General features: G+C 33.2%; 2 protein-coding genes across 4 annotated transcripts in view; both read left to right on the top strand.

The window, feature by feature from the left end:
- Positions 1 to 21,098, top strand: part of LOC143252374 (putative cystathionine gamma-lyase 2) — an 89,880-nt gene that overhangs the window by 58,963 nt on the left and 9,819 nt on the right. The gene's annotated exons all lie outside the window — the stretch shown is intronic.
- LOC143252398 (cystathionine gamma-lyase-like) lies at positions 6,284 to 14,188 on the top strand. Of its 3 annotated transcripts, none has more exons than XM_076504448.1 (4): positions 6,284 to 6,587; positions 8,191 to 8,272; positions 9,332 to 9,427; positions 13,746 to 14,188. In XM_076504448.1, exons 1-4 carry the CDS (start codon positions 6,426 to 6,428, stop codon positions 13,892 to 13,894), a joined length of 489 nt encoding a protein of 162 aa, XP_076360563.1. In that variant the 5' UTR covers positions 6,284 to 6,425; the 3' UTR covers positions 13,895 to 14,188. The 3 variants fall into 3 exon arrangements, with proteins under 3 accessions (XP_076360563.1, XP_076360572.1, XP_076360583.1); XM_076504468.1 differs by having other exon boundaries at positions 6,286 to 6,587; positions 13,680 to 13,860; XM_076504457.1 differs by lacking the exon at positions 9,332 to 9,427.

Below are 21,098 nucleotides of genomic sequence, written 5' to 3'. Positions count from 1 at the left end.
CAAATACATATTTAATAAGACTATTAAAACACAAAGCCCATATTTATAAAAAAAACAAATGTTATATTTGTTAAGAATAATTCAATACACTGTATATTACTACTGGGTTGTTCATATAAGTTACTTTTTAAGTGGATATTCTCAAATACAATGCTTCAAAACTTGCATACCTGTACATTCTGAGGATCATGAGAATCTTCTGTTAGGAGATAGGGTTCTTGGGTATCACCTCCTTCAACTTGTAAGAAGCAGTTTGTGGTATGACCTTGGCCACTAGGCAGGATCTTATCCTGCTGGAGGGCATTAATCCCTGTGCTCCTACCATTACTTGCCCTAAAGATAACAAGAATAAATTAATTTGTTATTGGCTTATGTTCCACTTAACTTTTCATAACTCTTAAATCATTACCCTGTCTCATATTAACATAATTAATCTTTCATACTAGTTTAGACCTGACTTCACATGTGTCAACAGTTAAGTAACTATTGTGTTTTATATACAAGAACTTAACCTTACTGGATTAGACCCAACTTTACATGTAACAAAAGCCAAGTCATTATCATGAGTTATACACACAAACTTTATTACTATTTCTTGCTGGCTTACACCTTACTTGTTTCAACAACTGAGTCACTATCCAATTATAAACACACACTTTATGGATAAATGGGATAATCAAAAACAGTAATAACCAGAAAAACCTGATTTTGATTAGTTTGTCAATTTCAAGAATTGTGAAATTAACTGACTAAGCTGCAAAAACTTGAATTAAAGATAATAAAGTGTGTGTTTGTAGCAAAGCCATATCAGGATATCTGCTGTGTCTACCAAGTGGAAATCAAACTCTTGAGTTTATCATTGTAAATCTGTAGACTTACCTTTGTCAATAATAGAGAGAAATCATAAAGACAATATTATATTTATTTAAATAACTGGTTTCACTGAAAACAGTAATAAAAACAGTAATTCTGATTAGTCAATTATTTGTATGATGTTGGTTGACTAATTCATAATTTTAGTACAATAAATTATTATATGTGAAATTACTGGATGCTCACAGATAATTACTTTTATCAATTGAACACCCAGTTCTTATGGATACGCTTGTTTCATTAGAAGTTTGCATATACTTATGTTTGAAACTACTCATGAGCATATTTACCATAAATGGTATTAGTGTATACCATATATCTAAGTTAAAAATGATTAAACTACATGAAATGCTCTATAACTGATAACTGAAACCAACAAAACCTTATTTTGTACACTAATGACATTTCAGGAAATCAACCGATTTTGACAGCAGCTGGTTTTGCATTGTTGTTATACTATAATATAATAGATTTCCTTATAGTTTCCAAGTTTTGCAAGATGTTAATATGCATCTATATACATTTCATGTAGAATTAATACACAGATTGTTTGCTCACAAAAGAGAGAAGAAAAAAGTCACAAAATGAATAAGAAATTGGCTTAATAACAAAAGGCTGTGACTGATAATACATACGCACTTCCCTGTTTAGAATAATAAGTATGGATAGTTTTTGAACAATTGTATCTCCAGTCAGTGAGAATTCTAAGAAGGTAGTAAAAATTGTATTTAGCATAATTTTTTATTATTTAAAAGAGCCTTGAATGTCTTAGTGATTAGGCCTCATTATAAAATAAGTTAATACAAAGAACTGTACAATGGTGTATGTAAATTTTTGAAGTACTATAATATCTTTTATGTGAGAAAACCATGTTAATGGTGGATGGAAGAACATAGATGTGTTTTCTTGTAAAAGTCTTACAGGATTTAACATTTATGTGAGAATGCACTTGTCCATTCAGGCAAATGGGAGGTAAATTTCATTCACTTGAACTTGTTCTCAGTTTCCTGAAGGTTATAAATTTAAAATGTGCTTGGCCACTCAACAACTTAGAATTTTGTTCTTCCTTTACTGATTCTTTAATACAGCACAAGTTTTCAAAAGCAAATAGATAACTTAATGAGCCTTTGCATGAGGATTGTGCTAAAACCGACAAGAGAATGTTTCTAGTTACAAAAGTTATGAATGTTTAGTTAGTAACATCAAAAACTACTTTAGTTCAACTCCTACAATATTAACTGTAAACTTTAAATTAATAATGTTTATCTTTACAAGTCTCAATAAACACTTTTCCAACCTCTCCTCATATTTCTTGCTTTCAAGAATTTCTGATTTATATTTTTGTTCTAAACCATTCAATTCATAGTATTTTAAAAATACTTAAGCAGCAAGTTCACAGAAGTGTGTGATCAGTTAGCCATATTGTGAACTCTTCACAAGATATGAAGAATACAAATAATTGGTTAAAACAAAATTGTGCAATATGTTCCCAAAACTAAAACTGCATATTTTATAATGCCCCTAACGTATACTACCTTGTAGAAAACGGAGCCAATACAGAAGTAAATACATAATGCCTCAACAATGAAAATAACAAATTGAAGCTTATTCTTTGTAAATTTTGCTCTAGATTGATTTATTTAACTTATTATTAATAAGAACGAATATTACATTGATGATTTTATTTACACTTATGATTGAAATACATAAGTAAATTCAGTTATCCCAAGCAAATTTTCATTCTTCTTTGGCAATCTGACAACCATTAACATTGAGCACTGCTTGAAATCTTAAGCTAAATATTTAGTTGTGCAAAAACAAATAAAATTCTGGAATCTATTTATGGAAATTAAATCCTAGAAGTCCCTTTTCTATTCTAATTAAAAAATAAGGTGGTAGTTGTATATATAACTATCATCAAGCTTCATTTGGAAAATTGTCAACAGGTTTAGTTCATGTACTACAGAAAAGATAAAGAAGTTTGAAAAGTTCAGAGAAAGGTTACTACTTAGAAAATGCCTAATACAAAATACATATATATATATCTAGGCAGAAAGATGTTAAGTTTTGGACTTGTTCTATCTCTAGGAAAGAAGAATTACAGGTGACAAAACAATCACATGAAAGAACATAAATTAAAACTCAAATACTATATATTAGGAAGAAAAAGTGTGAACGTTGTAGATAAGACTCGTTGCTCAGCAAAATATATAATTTTTCAGCCAGAGGTATACCACCTAGTGGAATGGTTTACCTGATAAAGTAGTTTGTATTGCTAAATTTGATTTTGTTCATAATTTTTGTTAAATAGGTGTTTGAATATGACTGGATACATTTAGTTTGGTTTTAATACTTTGAATTTTTATCTCTCTTTTAGATGAAGGGTTACCTCAATTAACTGAATCATCTAATGTCCCTTTGAACTGTCTCATGATCTTGCATAATCTAGATCAAACTAGTTTATATTTCTAGCACATTATTTCAATGAAAAAAAAATACATATATATATATATATATGTAACAAATCTACATCCAAAAAGAACTCACATATGAAATGCACATCCATTTATTGCCATTTAAAATTCACAGTCATTTATGAATCACATCAATGACCACATTCTGACGTGTTCCAGTGTACACAAAGCTATGCACATATATGTCCTCCTATGCCACTTTACATTTCTATATTCATAGAAGTAAAAAACAAAACAAAAAACAATTGTTTTTGTTTGTTCACGACCTACTTTCTGGTCTCTGAATAAACCTCGACAGGATGATACATTGGACTAAGCAGTATGTCACTAGGTAATTAGTATCTGACCTTATCGAACTTGTATCACTACAATAGCAAAGATAAATTTGTTTGGTTAATGATTCTACAGCTTTGGAGCCAATTTTATTTATGAAATAATTATATTGAGTTTTCTTCTTCACATTTTTTAAGTTTTTTTTGGAAAATTTCTGTTGTTTTTTGTCATTAAAAATGTCAAACATTCACATTTTTGCCAGAAGAAAATGGCAATCAGCTCACAAGGTCAGACCCTTAACACGCAAAGCTACATTTAAAAAATCCTTGTTTTACACATGGTCAGTTCTATGTTTGGTGTTAAAGAATACGGTCACTAAGAAATATCTTTATTTTTAACCCAGGTCTATCAAGAAGCACTAAGAGTATCAACAAACGTCGAGGCTTTAAAGAGGGATTAGTAAAAGTAATAAAGTAGAACAAAGTAAAATAATTGTAACACCATTTCTGTAACGTAGAGTAATGTTTGTATGAAATGATGTAGTTGTGAAATAAATTACATGTGTAATGATATATATTTTTTTTCATTTCATTTATTAGTTCAATCCTTATATCCTTAGACGTTGGACGGATGCCTCAGCTTGTGATTAAACATTTTAAAATATATTAAACCTAGTAGGTCAGGAGCTGCTAAAATATGACAGACTCTAAATGAAAATAATAGTAATAATTGTAAAGTTTGACTACGTTACAATAGCTTACTAAAGGGACAGTTGTAACAGTTTGTCTTAATGTCGACAGTCAGGAAACAATGAAGCATTTTTCTTTCAGGGGGTAAATGAATAGTAAAAGTTAAACAAGGAAGAAATACAGTAGAGATATTTAATATCAACTCTCGGACTTATAACGCTAAAAGCCGAGTTTTGAGACCTCTAGTAGAAACAACACTGTTAGCCTGTTGTGTATCTTTGTGCTTAACGGCAAACAAATAAATAAAACAATCTGGTGTCCTGTTGACCTCTTTCAAAATGTTAACCGTATGTCTTTAATTGAAAAAGACGCTGATACTTTCTAATCTACAATAACAAACTTCAAAATGTGTTTACAAATAAACCTTAACAGTTATGAAAAAATGTATTTTAGTTACTTAACGGAGAAAATAATTTTATTTTAGTCATGTATACATACGCATAAACATATCTGCTGTGACATATAAGAAAAACCAAAACACAAATACTGTCGTTATAAGAATACGTGTACAAAATACTGTGTCGAGTAGTAGTTACAATGAATAACTTTGTTTATGATCACTTGGTGGAATGAATGTCAAAATATAGCAGCAAAGAGCTGTACGATTGCATGTGTTTGGCAAGTACTCCGTTTTCTTAAACTTGTCTCGTGAATATTATTATTTGTTACTTTTATAAACATTATTTATTTTACGTTTATGAAGAAAATGTTGCATTGTGAGCTTAGTTCATGGACTTTAGAAATGGCAAATCTCTTAAACTTGGTGAAACTTATGAGATATTGGGATTTTGTATCTCAAGACGGCTATTATGGATATTAAAACTTTTGTTAAAATAAAGTAGAGAACAACGTTTTAACCTTCTTTGGTCATCTTGAGTTTAACAAAGAGGTATATAATATTCACAAATTGTTGGGTTTGTTTGTAGCGCAAAACTAAACAATTTCGAACTGATAAACCAGAGAATCAGCTGAACAGCAGCACTCACCACTATTTTGCGGCTGTTTTAATCTCATCGAATAGTGAGATTAGACCGTCACTCTTACAGCATACTCACGGCTCTAAGAGCTCTGAGTCTTTTTCGCGACGAGGGGTCTCGAACCACTAACCTTCGGGTTCACAGTAGTCGATTGCTAACCATATGACCACATCCAGCTTACTATACCTGAGATTGCAGAATAGGTACTGTTAATAGTAAGGTAGTTATCTGATGGTTCAAGTAAAGCATTCTAATCATTGTGGATTATAGTTCTGTGTACTGTTTTATGACGTAATATATTTCTAGTCATTTGGTTAAAATATCTTCATTAATTCATAAATTATGTAATTAGATATCTTACTTTTGATCAGAGGTTATTGATAATTATCACACTTATTAAAGAAATATAGGTTAGTTTGTTTTGTTAAGCACAACGCTATAAGTTATCTTTGTTGTGCCCACCGAAATTAAAATGTGATTTTTAACATAATAGGTCTACATTACCCACAGAAAGTGACAAATATAACGCTTTTTGTTTTCAATTTCAACACTTCATAACTTTAAGAATCAATCCAGAGGACGAACTGAACCTCTCTTGCTCTGGAAGAATAATTATCGTTGGGGGTTCTTATTAAATTGTTGCTTATTTCAGTAACTATGGATTTCGTATGGGAGCTGATATCTTGGATGTTTCAAAGCACAAAATTAAACCAATACCTGCACGTCGGTTGAAACTGTGTTTGTATTTATTTGCTTAATTGTTGTTATGCACAAAGCTACACAGAGGGCTATCTGTGCTCTGCTCACCGCAGGTATCGAAACCCGAATTTTAGTAGTATATGTCCGCTGACATACCACTGTCCTACTGGGGTGGGGTGGGGCATTGTGCTTATATCAGATAATAACGTTTTCATGTTGTAATTTCCTGCGCTCCAAATTAGTTCATATATAGGCATCGTGTTATCTTATATTCGTGCATTTTCAATGTTTAGTCAGTTGAGTTAGTAAAATTGTGAAACGTCGGTTTAACAACAACGCTTACCGGTTAACGTGTTAACTTAACATACTGACCAGTTAAAATGTTTAGTAAGGATGCAAATATGAAGAAGTTTTTATCGGACACACGGCTAGCAACAAAGGCAATTCACGCAGGTCATGATCCAACAGAGTGGAGGTCACGAGCTTTAGTCACACCCATTGTAACATCAGTTACGTTTGCTTGTAAAGAAAATGAACCTACGGTAAGTTTAAAACGCTTTCGATAAAATGTCATTATATGTCTCTTAATTTATATATATATATATATATACACACATAGATAAAGTATTTATGAGTAAGCGATAAAGATCCTTATCACTCAGGTGGTGTTGCACTTCTCGTTTAGGCGTTGTTTATTTGATAACATATATTACTGTTCTTTTGCACAACAGTAAGACACGTAAAGTCAGATTTTCACGTCATTGATGGTTTTGTTCTGTACAACAGTAAGACACGTAAAGTCAGATTTTCACGTCATTGATGGTTTTGTTCTGTACAACAGTAAGACACATAAAGTCAGATTTTCACGTCATTAATGGTTTTGTTCTGTACAACAGTAAGACACGTAAAGTCAGATTTTCGCGTCATTGATGGTTTTGTTCTGTGCAACAGTATGACACAAAGTCAGATTTTCACGTCATTGAAGTAACTTAGGGTGGTGCTGTCTGAATGTGATTACTTTTATTATTTTGTGCAAATGGAACGCCCTTCAGCCAACCACCTTAACTCCGAAACTATGTGGCTAAACATTATTGATAGGTGAGGTTTTGATTCTTTTTCGGTAAAGTGTTTTTTGTTAAAATATAGTCATTTATCTGAATACTTTTTATTGGGGTGTGTCATTTCAATACTGAAAATAGCACCCCATTGTAACTCACTCAGTTTCCCAATTTCTTTCTGGTCGACTTGAAAACTGGATGTTAATATCACTTCCACTGGAATTATATCTATAGATGTGTGTGTGTCATAAATGAAATCGTTTCTCAAGTACAAATTGTGTAAATTGTTCCTCACGCAGCTATTCCACAGAATTGAACAATTTGATTAAATCAAATTCTACGCTAAGAAGTAAATATTTATGTGTCAATGGTGTCTGAGAAATCGAGAAAAGTGTACTAGAACACTGACACTGACCTGATGAAGTCAACTTCACACAACAACTTGAACTAGGACACTGACCTGATGAAGTCAACTTCACACAACAACTTGAACTAGGACACTGACCTGATGAAGCCAACTTCACACATCAACTTGAACTAAGACACTGACCTGATGAAGTCAACTTCACACATCAACTTGAACTAGGACACAAACCTGATGAAGCAAACTTCACACAACAACTTGAACTAAGACACTGACCTGATGAAGCCAACTTCACACAACATTTGAACTGGGACACTGACTTCATGAAGCCAACTTCACACATGAAACCTAATGGTAATGTGAATAAAAAGATTGTTCGAACAACATAAGATGGAGAAGATAAAACGTTTAGTAGGCCTAAGAATGGTTTTAATTTTCATACTTTAATTGCTAGATCTAAAAAAATTAATTTAAATAAAACAACAATATTTCAAGGCTCACTTGATATAAAGCAAAGCAAAATAGTTTGATGTAAAGTGTGAAAAGAATATACATAAAACATTTGAACTTCCTTACTATATTAATCATGTTTCAGTTAGTAGTGATTGTTCGAATGAATCGAACTTGTTGCTTAATTTGGATTTAATTGGTGTGCTTTGAAATAACATTTATTTGGGTTTTGCCACTGTTTATATATTTATTTTGTGTTTTATCTACTATTAGGATTATTTGTATGCTCGTTGTGGGAATCCAACAAGAAGTTGCTTGGAAAGAACATTAGCTGCTTTGGAAGAAGGGCAATACGGTGCGTTGTAACTATGTGTGTGTGGACTGTGTTTGTAATTTATAACAGATAGAAAGCCAAACAGTTAAATTCTGAGCAATAGAGAACCCTCAAAAGCCGGGGCGCTTGAAATTCTCTTAGGCAGAATTAGAGTGAATTAATCTGTGAAACCTTTGTTTCCCTTTTTATTAGTTATATTTATATGCCCCAACAGTAATAAGCATGAGGCGCTTGCATGCCCGATTCGATTTTATTACTAATCAGAACCTTATCAGTTTAGCCTCAAAATAAAATGCTTGATCTATAAGACCCTGGACATGATTAAATACATCAAACGAAAGGATTTTAACTCTTAAATTTAAAACTGTAATTAGATACTAAATTGGCTAATATTCGTACAAACTGTGAGATAAAAAGTAATACTTAAAAAAAAACAACACTCAAAGCCGTTCAATGAGTTGCTTAGCCGCGACTAAAATCACTCTTTGGAACAGTGTTCTTGATTTACACAATAATAATAATAATAATACATTATTCGTCCATAGCAAAAAGAATTCAATAAAGCAAGATTTATTTAAAAAAGTCTCGTAGTTGTCAATACATCACTTTTAAAATATATCTAGAAAAAAATCAACAGTATAACTTAAAAGTGTACACAAAAATATTTCATTTTAGTTTTTGTATAAAGCTGCACAAAGAGCTATGTTCTGCTTACCACGGGTATCAAAACCCGGATTCGAACTTTGTAGTTTCGTAGATATATCTCTGAATGACCAGGGGTCTAGTTTTAGCTAAATTAAAAAAATAAACAGATGAATCATATATGTACACCAAGCATGGTGAGGTGGTTTAAGGTGTTCGACTCGTAATCTAAGGGTCGCGGATCGAATCCCTGTTGCATCAAACATGCTCGCCCTTTCAGCTGTGGAAGCGTTATAATGTGACGGTCAATCCCACCATTCGTTGGTAAAAGAGTAGCCCAAGAGTTGGCAATGGGTGGGGATGAATAGTTGCCTTCCTAATATATATATATATATATATATATATATATATTAACAATTGTGATTACGTTATTTATAGCTCTTTGTTTTACATCGAGAATGACAGCCATTACAGCCGTGGTCTGTCTGTTCTCTAATGGGGACCACATTCTTTCCTCAGATGACGTGTTTGGAGGTAGGTACCAATAACTGATAAGCAAAAGCTAACAGGTCCTTTTTAAACAATAAATGAAGAAGGAAATATCCTTCTGAGATTAAACTTGGTGAAGATGTTTGTCAACATCGTTAGGCCGCCCTCGGGTGCTCGCAGAACAGGTTCCAATGAAGACATCTTGACACACAGATAAACTTATTTTGATAAAGTGGAAGACATAATAGTTTATTGTTTTTATGTTTCTTTGTCCATTTGAAGCTTTAATCATTAAATTTAACTCATTATCTTATTCGATATCACAACAGTGACTGCTTATGAAATATACAACATTAGTTATCGCCCTCTAGCAACTGACGACACTTCAATTTATATCACCCGTCTTTCACCTATCCTTTGGCTCACAGACACCGCCATGAATCTAATATTACGTTAGTTTGAATGCTCCTTTTCTGAAAAGCAAAATACACTAGACGTATGCGCAACGTAGCTCCAGTTATTGCCTAAAATATCAATATTTGATTTATATTACTCAGTTCTTTAAACATATTTGTAACACTGAGCAATTTGAGTTATTTCAGTAATTCATTTGTAAATATTCAACTATATAACTATCGACTTCCATATAGTATGATTGATATTCCATGTCTCAATGAGTTATTTAATAAGTATTATATAACAGTTTATTTGTTTGTTTTTGAATTTGGCACAAAGCTACTCGAAGGCTATCTGTGCTAGCCGTCCCTAATTTTGCAGTGTAAGACTAGAGGGAAGGCAGCTAGTCATCACCACCCACCGCCAACTCTTGGGCTACTCTTTTACCAACGAATAGTGGGATTGACAGTAACATTATAACGCCCCTACGGCTGGGAGGGCGAGCATGTTTGGCGCGACGCGGGAGCGAACCCACGCTTCTCTGATTACGAGTCGCACGCTTTACGCGCTAGGCCATGCCAGGCCTTATATAACAGAATACATTACTAAAGACTACATGTTCCATACTGCCTTTTTTATCGTTGCCAATAAAGGTTATGTAACTGATACGTTCCTTTTCACACCGAGCGTAAAAAAAAAATCATGACACAATACGACCTTACTTTAGAAGGTATTTTAAAAACCCAACCGTATTGATGCTGGATGAGAATTAAACCGTAAAGTCTAATACATTCTGGTCGTTGATGTTTTATAAAATTCAAAGGAAGTTTCTAAAACACGTGATCTGTGCTAGAGTGAAACAGTACATGGTGGTGACATACGTCTTGAAAACACGTGATCTGTGCTCGAGTGAAACAGTGCATGGTAATGATATAATATTTAGATAACTTTTATTTCAATTGGTGTAGTCCTTTGTGTTACGTTTCTGCTGTATCAGGTCTAGTGAATGGCCTGGCATTGCCAGGTGGCTAAGGCACTCGACTCGCAATCCGAGGGTCGCTGGTTTGAATCTGCGTCATACCAAACATGCTTGCCCTTTCAGCCGTAGGGTCGTTATAAGTACGGTCAGTCTCACTATTCTTTGGTGAAAGTGTAGTCCAAAAGTTGGCGGTGGGTGGTGATGATTAGCTGCCTTCCCTCTAGTCTTAAACTGCTAAATTAGGGACGGCTAGCGCAAATAGCCCTCGAGTAGCGAAATTCAAAACAAACAAACAAGGTCTAGCAACGTTCGCTTACAACTTATTTTTATGCAACTTCATTAGAGAATAGCAAAGACCCACAAAACATTTTCAGTCAAATTGGTATCTTTATTTCAAGAATAATTCTTTAAATACAGGATTTTTAGAATAATACAAAATAATTCTAATCAGAGACATCGAAAACTGTAATTCCTCTTGTCTTAGGCCTAACATTTATAGGCTTTTCTTAATTGTTACCTATGTTCGATAAAGAGATAAATTAACACTGTAACTTGAGTAAATCTTTTCTTTAAGTTTAGCTAGGGGAACTTTACCGTACTTAACATAATCAATAAATGGATTTATAATGTTATTCTACGATCTAACATGTTGTTGTACAAAATGTCTACTGAAGTGTATTTACATCCGTATTTTGATTCATGCTGTTGAAATGACGTCAATATAAATAGTTGTGCTAGTCAAAAATATCAAAATTGATTTTAGAAAATGAATTATTTTTTATCTTATACTTATGATATCTAATGTTAGTATTGTAACATAGATAAACACTTATTTATCTAGTGTTTGTTTATCTGTGTTTATTGAATGTTAAATGATATCACAAACATGTTTAGAAAGTTGTAAAAATCCCTTGAATTAGAGTTATCACGTGACGAGTCATGGATATAGAACAAAAAAAAAAGTTTTTTTCGTGTTTCAAATTTCATCAAGTTTTGGCTGTAACCTGTATTATTCCCGCAATAATTGGCATAAAGGGTGTTAGAGATTGTAAGTCAGTTTAACATTAAGTAACAATGGATCATTATTTAGTTTCGTCTAACAATTATTAAACCTTTGAAAATAGTTTCTTATACACAGTGAATTGTTATTTACAGGGTGATATTTGAACGATGGCTATTGCCAAAAGTTTAAAGATAGTGAAGAAGTTGATTTATTAGAAAGGTCCCCTCATCCATTTTATTTGATAAGATCTTTATAAATCAGTAGATTTCAAGAACGTGTTATTCAAGGAAGATGAAAAGACATAAACTACAACTTCGGAAGGAAAGACACTTAGCTCATTATGAATTTAAAACTTCTTTATGGCTAAGGTCTGTTACAGCACACTAAATTATGACTGTATAATATATAAGACATTATGTTTCTATGTCAACAGATAAGTGCACATTGATAACAACTTTAACTGTAAGTTTTGGGCGACTAAAATATGTTCTTTAGCGCGGCATATGCAATTTTGTGCATTGCCTATATTAAAACATTAATACTAGCTATTAATACCAAATCTTTGTCACAGTTACATGTGCCGAAATCTCTCAGGTGCCCAGTGAATTGTCTTCAGACTCGTGTCGTTATAAACCGGGTTTCGACATGAGTGGTGGGCAGAGCAGAGACAGACATTGTGTATCTTTGTACTTAATTGCAGACAAACGAACCATGTGCAGAACTTGTCACTAAGACTCAGAGCTCCATATTGCATACATTGTAATGTTTTATATTTGATCTCTGTAAAAAATGAAAAAAATCTCAAGAGTGTAGGGATTGTTGGCGGATTTCCTTTGTGTAAACTCTAAATTAGATGGTCAGAATTTCGAGTAATGGCAGGTAAAAAAATATAATTCTCTGTAATATTTTGAATTTGGTCTCTTGTAAAGTCATAAGAAAGAAAGAAATTTCATATCTGCCTGCTTCGGTCTGTCGGGAACTGATGCAAGTGTCTCTGTGGAACGTTCTATCTAAGTTAGTCGAACTATGGCATATCAAAATACGTGTTTATGTAATGTTTGGCTTTTAACTACCAAAGTTTGGAAGGGTATACTGTTGATGTTGTTTTCGCTAAGAGCAACATAGGGGGGTTCTCTGCGCTCTGTTCACCGCAAGAAATCAGATCCCAAATTTTGACACTGTAAGTTCGTAAATTTACCGTCCTACATTGAAATTATCATTGAATATATTCAACGTGAAGTTTCTAGTAGTTTACAGTGATTAAAAAATTAATTAATTGTTTATTTTTTAATCTAGACATGAAAATAACAAGTTCGCGGCAGAACAGCTCTATTTTTTGCTTATTTACGGATGTCAGGACTTCAAAGAGATGGACAGTCAGAGGGAGTAGAAGCTGTCTCAAAGCTTTAATGTAAAGAGAACCTATAAATTTCCATCATTAACACTTGTACCACTATTTCGAATGCTATTATACAGAACCAATACATTTCCAGCACAAATACTTGCCCTTGTTTCTCGAAGTGCCAATGTAGAAAATCCATGTTTCCAGCATAAATATTATTCTTTCTGTGTCGAAATGCTATTGTAGAGAACCCATAAATTTTTAACATAAACACTTGTCTTTCTGTTTCAAGGTGCTAACGTAGGGAACACATGAATTTCCAACATAAATATTTATTATTCTCTTTCGAAACGCTCATGTAAAGAACCTATAAATTTCCATCATACTAGAGCAAAAAGTGAGTTATGAAAAAAAAATACTTATTTTTATTTCATATTCCAATCAGAATTTATGTTATAAAAGTCTATTCTCAATGAACAACGATAAGAGTTCAGTTAGCAGCCAACAAAGTTGTCGAAATAAAAGCAAAATCAAGCCATTTGTTATTATATTTTCTTTCTTATTTATTCTCTTTAAGAACAGTCCCTCTACAAACAAAATAAGTACCACGAGTGCTGAATCTTGTTTATTCCACCTATCGTAGGATCTCACTTTCTCATGAAAAACGGTGTTTCACGATTTCAAATGACAACGACGTTCGTTGACTGCACTGATGTCGAAAAGGTACGAAGAGCTTTAAAATCGAACACAAAGGTATGGAATGTTGAATTATGTTTCGCTTTCTCTACTTGATTCGTATTCCTTATTCTAAGTTAATTTTAATACTACCACTCACATAAGAAAAGAAAGTTTGCGGCTGTCTTACCATGATTCAATACTCACGACTTCGAGGTATACCAGAAACTGTTACCACTCGAAGACACACAAACTCGGTAGAATTATCCATGTTCAGCCTAATTAAACATGAAGATAGAAGAAATACTTCTTGAAGAGCAGTTTTCTTCTTTGTGATATGAGTTAGGTTGCATAAAACTGCGGTGAAAACTGTTCTACAGGTTATGAGCTTTATAAAAGACTATTTCTTTCTGTGGCAATAAAAAATGAAGTGCTTAACATTGTGGTTTGGCAGCTACGCTTCACTTGTTAGAATTAATAGTTACATCAGACAAACTGAGAGTTTTCGAATGTTATTTGTCAGAAAAATAATCAATATAGTATTATAGACTGTTAAAGCGTTAGTCCACCTGGTTCATGATATGTGTTTTGGTTGAAGGAAACCAGGGGCGCTTGGAATCTAACGGGCTTTTACCCGGTACATGGTTTATGGGAACTTAAAAATTACTCTGCGAAAAATCAACAACAAAGCATATTAGTGCCTCGATTTGTATTTACCGAAATAGCCATCACAAAACTGTCAAACCGTTGTGGATATCTTTGTTTGTTTTTGAATTTGGCACAAAGCTACTCGATGACTATCTGTGCTAGCCGTCCCTAATTTAGCAGTGTAAGACTAGAGGGAAGGCAGCTAGTCATCACCACCCACCGCCAACTCTTGGGCTACTCTTTTACCAACAAATAGTGGGATTGACTGCCAAATTTTAACGCCCCCACGGCTGAAAGGGCGAGCATGTTTGGCGCGACGCGGGAGCGAACACACGACCCTCAGATTACGAGTCGCACGCCTTAACACGCTTGGCCATGCCGGACCTGAATTAAGTGGAACAGCAATACGTCTTTTCGATACATTGAAATACCTTAAAATTACAGGAAGTATACGTGTAATTATGAAAATCGAAATAACTATGCTAAGAATTTGTTGTGAATTAATTAATTTCAATATGCTAAAATTGTTTCACAAAACAAAATATTTAGCAAGCATAGTTAGTATCAAAGAAATATATGGCAAATATTTTTTGGTCTGAATGTTATATTTTATTCTAAAGCATACTGAACTAATTTTGTTGTTACCACCACAGGGATCAAACCCCGAATTTTACCATTGTAAGTCTTCAAGCTTACTGCTGAGCCATTACAAGTGTTAAAGTAGTTACAAATGTTGCAAACTTACATTAAATCCCGAGACAGGTTTATCCCCTGAGTAAAGCGCTTATTTCAGGTTCTTCATGAAAAAGGTTAATTTCAATTTATAAAGATTTTTCCATGAAATATACGCATAAAACCTGAATCTTTTTTTCTTGTTGTTTTTCTTTTAGCAAACGTTGAACTTAGGGGCAGATATTGTTATACATTCGTTGACGAAATATATGAATGGTAGGTTCACATTGCATCTCAGTCAACCAGATGTCGTGCTTTGAATAACCTTTCAGAACTAAAACAAATGTTTCACTTTATAAATCTATTGCGTGGACGTTGCACAGTTACTATGGTGACTGTTAACAATATCATGTAAGAGCCTTTAGAGGGGTGATAAAAAGTATCCCGAGAAATTCTATAGTAAGTTGTAAAATGTTCACTCAATATATTTGTTATTTTAAGCAATTATACCACTTATGTAATTACCTCCTAAACTATATGAAGCAAGGAAACATGGAATCTGAAAAGAATGATTACCCCGAATCTTGTATCCGTGTTTGGGATCCTGATAGTTGTTGTTACGGTTAGTTGATATATTTGTAATGTGCACAGAACCTATGCTCTGCCTTGAAACATATCCATTCTGTAATAAAATTGGCTAGGCTTATTAGCCTTATAGTAATTTACGTCAAATGTGATAATTATTTATTATAGAAGCGCGTGTTTCATAAGATCATTTATTTTTCTACATCTTAAACAGTAGTCGTATCTATTTATTATTGTTCTTATGACGATTATTCAAGTCACCAAAATGTTGAAGATTATAAACTGCTGCTATTAAATGTAGTTATTTCTATTTCTTATTACTCTGTGAAAGATCTTAAGCTGCTGGTGTATAAAGTAGTTACAGGGTTCCCCCAAGTGCTGGAAAACCATGAAATTTGAAAAGGGTATTTTATGTCATGAATAGTCATTACATTTCAGTTTTAGCAAAAAAGTAAATATCGTTAAAAACAACGACAACATTTAGCACTAATTTCCCCAGGTAAAGCTGAAGCCTAAATGTGGCGACGTTATATTTCCCTATCGTGTTTGGCCACTCAGAATTCATTATACTTTCATTTAATAGTTTCTGAATGAAAGTGAGGCAATTATCCATCCGTGAAGCACGGAATGACCAATCAACGATAAGCTTATACAAGACAGTTTGGTTTCATAGCTGTGTTCACCATTCTATTAGACTCGTTTTCCCGCGCACTATTTAAAATCTGTAAAAATGGTTAAAATACCTGAAAAGAACTGCTTGCAGTTCAGGAACTCTTACCATCATATGATAATAATTTTGATCCTGTTTTTAAATTGTTCTCATATCATCCCTGAGAAGTGTAAACATGAGGTGAACTTGAAAGAGAGTGAATTATATAGAACATGGCTTGAAAAAGTGCCTACATATGGCACGCTGCAGCGTATGCATTTTTGCAAAGACTTTCGGCCTTGGGAACATGGGCAAATCCATACATGAATGGAAAAAAATATAAAAGCAACTTGAAACATATGAACAACAGTTTAGGCATTTGTTTATTCTTAAGTCAGGACAAACCAAGTACCAGTACAAATAAGTATACACATGCTAACATAACTGAGAATATTTCTCATACCGATGAACCTAGAGCCGAAATTATTTGGGCTGTAAAATGTGTGATACCCTAATTTAGCTACAGTAGTTGTAATAACATTTCTGAGACATTTAAATAAATGTTTCTTAACAGCGCTATAGGTAAAAAATTAACATGTGTTGAAGACAAGTGTACTTACCTTGTAGACTTTGGACTTGGTCCATATTTTGACAATCAGTTGGCTACACGCTTCCAACAAGCGAATAAAATAGTACTCACGTTCTATGAATCTCACAACAGCAGCTTGAATAAGAAACAAGTAGGCATTCATGTTAGATACTGGAGTCCTGTTGATGTTTGCATTGTATCACATTACTTTACCTCGGCTTTCACTGCTCATAACAGGACTGAGGATCTGCTGCCTGTGTTATTAGGATTCAGATGTTTGCGAACATCAGTTCAAAATCCCGTAGAGAAGCTGATTGAACTCCAGCATTTGAATGAAGGGACAAGCGAAACTGTCAAAGAAGAATACTATGATTTTATAGACAGTGTACAAACTTTCCATAGTTCTGATCATCATTATTTTAGAGATTTTGATCCACTGAAGAATGAGTCAGTGGATTCGTTCCTGAATAATTATGTAAAAAAGATAAACTCATGTTAGAGCTCAACAGTTTGGGAAGTTTTTAAACTTGGACTAATTACATCGCATGGACAAGCCAATGTGGAGCGGAGGTTCTTTATAACGAAATTAAGTTTTACTGAGAACATGCAAGAGGTTTCTCTCGTTGCTCAGAGGAGAGTGATAGCGCATATTAAATCGATTGGTGGTTGGTCTAATTTCACACCAGCTAACACCAGCTCTCCTAGAGAATGCAATAGGTGCTAGACAAGAAATACAGGCAAAAATTTAGGTTTTACCTTTGTCTCTTAGCTTTCGTTTCACTTAATTGATCCTTGATGGCTATCTATTTTGGAGCCAGAGACTACGAGAAGATGTAACTGTCTTGGTAGACAATGCTGATCAAAAATCTGTAATGGCAGAATCAAGTTGAAAAATGAAGTGATTAATTGTAGAATCTAATGTAGTAAAACAGGCAGCTACTAAAAATGTGAGATATATAATCTGAATATTGCAATGTGCTGTAAGTTAGGTAACTTAGAAGATAATACTGAATCTAGTTATTTCAGGTGAACGTTTTGATTGTTATTGTTTCCATGTTTTGAATAGTATTTAAACAGTTACTATGAAAAAGACATCATATTATAAGTTGATGTGTTTAAACTTAGCAGGTACTGACTTATTTTGAGGTTCTAATTCTTTGATATTGGTTTTAACCTGTCTTGCAGAATTTTGACTTGAATAAATATATATGTCATCACGTCTGTTTTGGCTACTTTTACTATGTACGTTTGTTTGAGGTATATAAAAATCTGGGAAAGTCATTATTAAATAGATAGATAAATAATGAAAAGTAATTGAATATGGCAAAAGTTGCAGTTGGATGTCAGGTTATTAATTAGTATAGGTATAAAAGTGTTCCTTTATATTGGTTTAATTTTGGTTTTAATTTCTGTATAAGTTGCTGCAACGCCCCCTACAATCCCGTACTCGTTTATACTCTCGTCACTAAGACATGTGTCCGACAACGGTCAATTGCAAACTCCTTTTGTTAACCTGAAGATGAACTAGGAAGGTCGAAACTTTATTCTTTGCTTATCAATAAAAGTGTTAATACCCATATAAGCCGTTCTGTGATATTTTTTTATTTCAAGTTGGTTTCTCTTCATCAAAAATGGTAAAAAAGTCATGCAATCTAGTCCACTTTTGTGTGCAGTAGCCCGGAGTTATTTCTATTTCTTATTACTCTGTGAAGGATCATTATATGATTGTGCAAAAAAATTATCATTTCTGTATCTCATTAGAAATCAGATCATAAGCTGTTGATGTAAAAAGTAATTATTTCTATTTCTTGTTTGTCTGTGAAAGACCATAAGGTACTGATGGATTTGTTTGTTTCTAAATATTTATAACAGGTCATTGTGACATCTGTTTGGGATCTATTGTGACTAGAAATAAGGATATATATCAACGATTATCCTTTGCACAACGCAGTAAGTAGTTTCAACCATTTTTTTTGTCAAATTACTCTCGATTATTCAGTGTCCAAAGAAGAACGTAATTTCACGAATTTGTGTTCTAAAATTACTGAATATTCACCTAGTAACACGTACGACTTATAAACTGATAACAGTTTAAATAAAAGGACGATCACGAGTAACTTGAAAAAAAATTAATTTTTCAATTATTGTCAATTAACCTTTAACGTAAGAATTGAATCTGAAGCATAATAGAAATTCACGCTGTTTTTAATATGAAAATATTGAGTAGTGTGTATTTGAGGTTATATATATATATATATCCACATGGACGAATTGTTTTGTTTTGCACAAAACCTCACGATGATGTAATAAAATAAAACTTCACCATGAGGTCATTAATGCATATTTTTCGTATATTACATCTATATATATTTGTGATAACTGGAAAATAGTAAACCATTTTGAAAAGAATACATTTTTCAATCTTAATTTCTCCAGATTTTAAAATTTCGACATTACAGTCTTGGGCAAAATGTTTACATGTTTTGTTACAAATAAAATACCATTATGAAGATGGAATAAAAATAAAATTAAGCCCTGTCAAACTGAGAAATGCACGCTGTATTAAATATCTACATACCTAATTTATGTAATGAGACAGGTTTTATGGACATCACGAACGATTTGTCAGAACAGTAAGCAATTTCATCAGATACCTGCAGAAAGATGTGTAATGCAAATTTTATCTATCACAACAAAACCTTACTGAAACATATATAATGCCAAAATATAACATTAAATTATTACAGTTAGCGTCTGTAACAAAATAGCAGTTTTTATAAAAAAATTAGCAGTTGGTAGGATTTTCTTGTACCTTAATAATCCCTGCAAGGTGGCGTGGCAAAATATTTCTCGATGGAATTTACAATCTGGAGACTTTGCTGGCCAAGGCAATCTTATAATTTCCTCTTGGTGAAGATAACGCGGTGCAATATGTGCATTGTGAGCAGTATCATTGTCATCCTAGAACACATAGTTATCATTAAACCTTGCCCTGACATATAGCAAAAATATCTTTTCGATGCGATGCCTGTAGGAAGCGCCATTGGCGTTCCCTAGAGAATATAAAGATCTGTTTTTTTTCATGATGATGAGTAGCTGCCCAAATATGTACTGCACCACCTCTTGTGTTTTTCTTGTAGGAAAAACAGAATTTATTATTTTAACAAGCCGGAAACAGGACTTATCCAAAATGTCTTGAGGGTCCAACCTGTAAGTTAGCATGTGTTCTTGGCCAAAGAACACTCCTCCAAGATAAATTATACTATATAATAGCTGTAAATAATATGTTCATGCTGTCCCTGTCGAAATGTGTTGAAAGACTTCTTTTGACCATCACCTCTTAACCTGATCAAATCAAGGTCATCCACTTAAGTAGTTTTTCGGCGTCAATCAGTATGTTCTCCTCAAACAATAATTCCTCTAATACGACGATATTTCTAGATTCTGAATACAGTACGCTGGGAGTATCCTTTTGTTCTGACAGCGTTCATTTGCTTTATACCGTTTCTGGAGAGTCGAACAATTTGAAGCCACATCTCTTCTGGCACGAGAGAAGGTATGATTCTACACGAAGTACAGAGAAGGTTTCTGAAGAAAGCGTTGATTTGTTTTGGAAAACGATTATACCAAAAGCATACCCGTCTAAACAAAACAGGTGTTTATGTGTATTTTGGCCAACAAATATTCAAAACAGCTTATACAAACAAGAATAAGGAATCTTACATGTTTGTACAATCATACGCCACCTTCTCTGTTATTACTTCTCACTTTTACGTATTTTACAACGATAAAACATAACGTAATTAACTTTCTCGTCAAAGCATTATGACAATAAAATATTGAACACATATATATATATATATATATATATATATATATTCTGTATAAAGTCTGAAAAACAAGCAATATTCTTTCTTTCACAGAAATCAAATAAAGTACAGTTTTTAAGTTCAACTTTTTACTCTGTGAATTCTTGTAACATTAAGGAGATTTGAATATTTAAACGATGAAAACTAAAGCAAATCTTCATGACATATTGTTTTCCACAATAAAAGACGTGATTAATAAATTCATTAGTGATCAATACATATACACACCTCGCACCAGAAATGAAAACAAAAGCTTTCTATGCACCTATAATACTACGACAAACACACTTTTTTCAGCACTTGGTCCGG

The sequence above is a fragment of the Tachypleus tridentatus genome, chromosome 1 (genome assembly GCF_004210375.1).
Source record: "Tachypleus tridentatus isolate NWPU-2018 chromosome 1, ASM421037v1, whole genome shotgun sequence".
In the NCBI taxonomy this organism is placed as follows: Eukaryota; Metazoa; Arthropoda; class Merostomata; order Xiphosura; family Limulidae; genus Tachypleus; species Tachypleus tridentatus.
The sequence above is the reverse complement of the archived record's forward strand: the minus strand, read 5'-3'. Positions and strand labels throughout refer to the sequence as shown.

Bases quoted from the DNA above. Each gene is read 5' to 3' on its own strand.
- LOC143252398 (XM_076504448.1), top strand. From the start codon at position 6,426: ATGTTTAGTAAGGATGCAAATATGAAGAAGTTTTTATCGGACACACGG. The intron at 8,273-9,331 runs GTGCGTTGTAAC...CGTTATTTATAG, and splicing joins TTTGGAAGAAGGGCAATACG to CTCTTTGTTTTACATCGAGA. The intron at 9,428-13,745 runs GTAGGTACCAAT...CACCTATCGTAG, and splicing joins CTCAGATGACGTGTTTGGAG to GATCTCACTTTCTCATGAAA.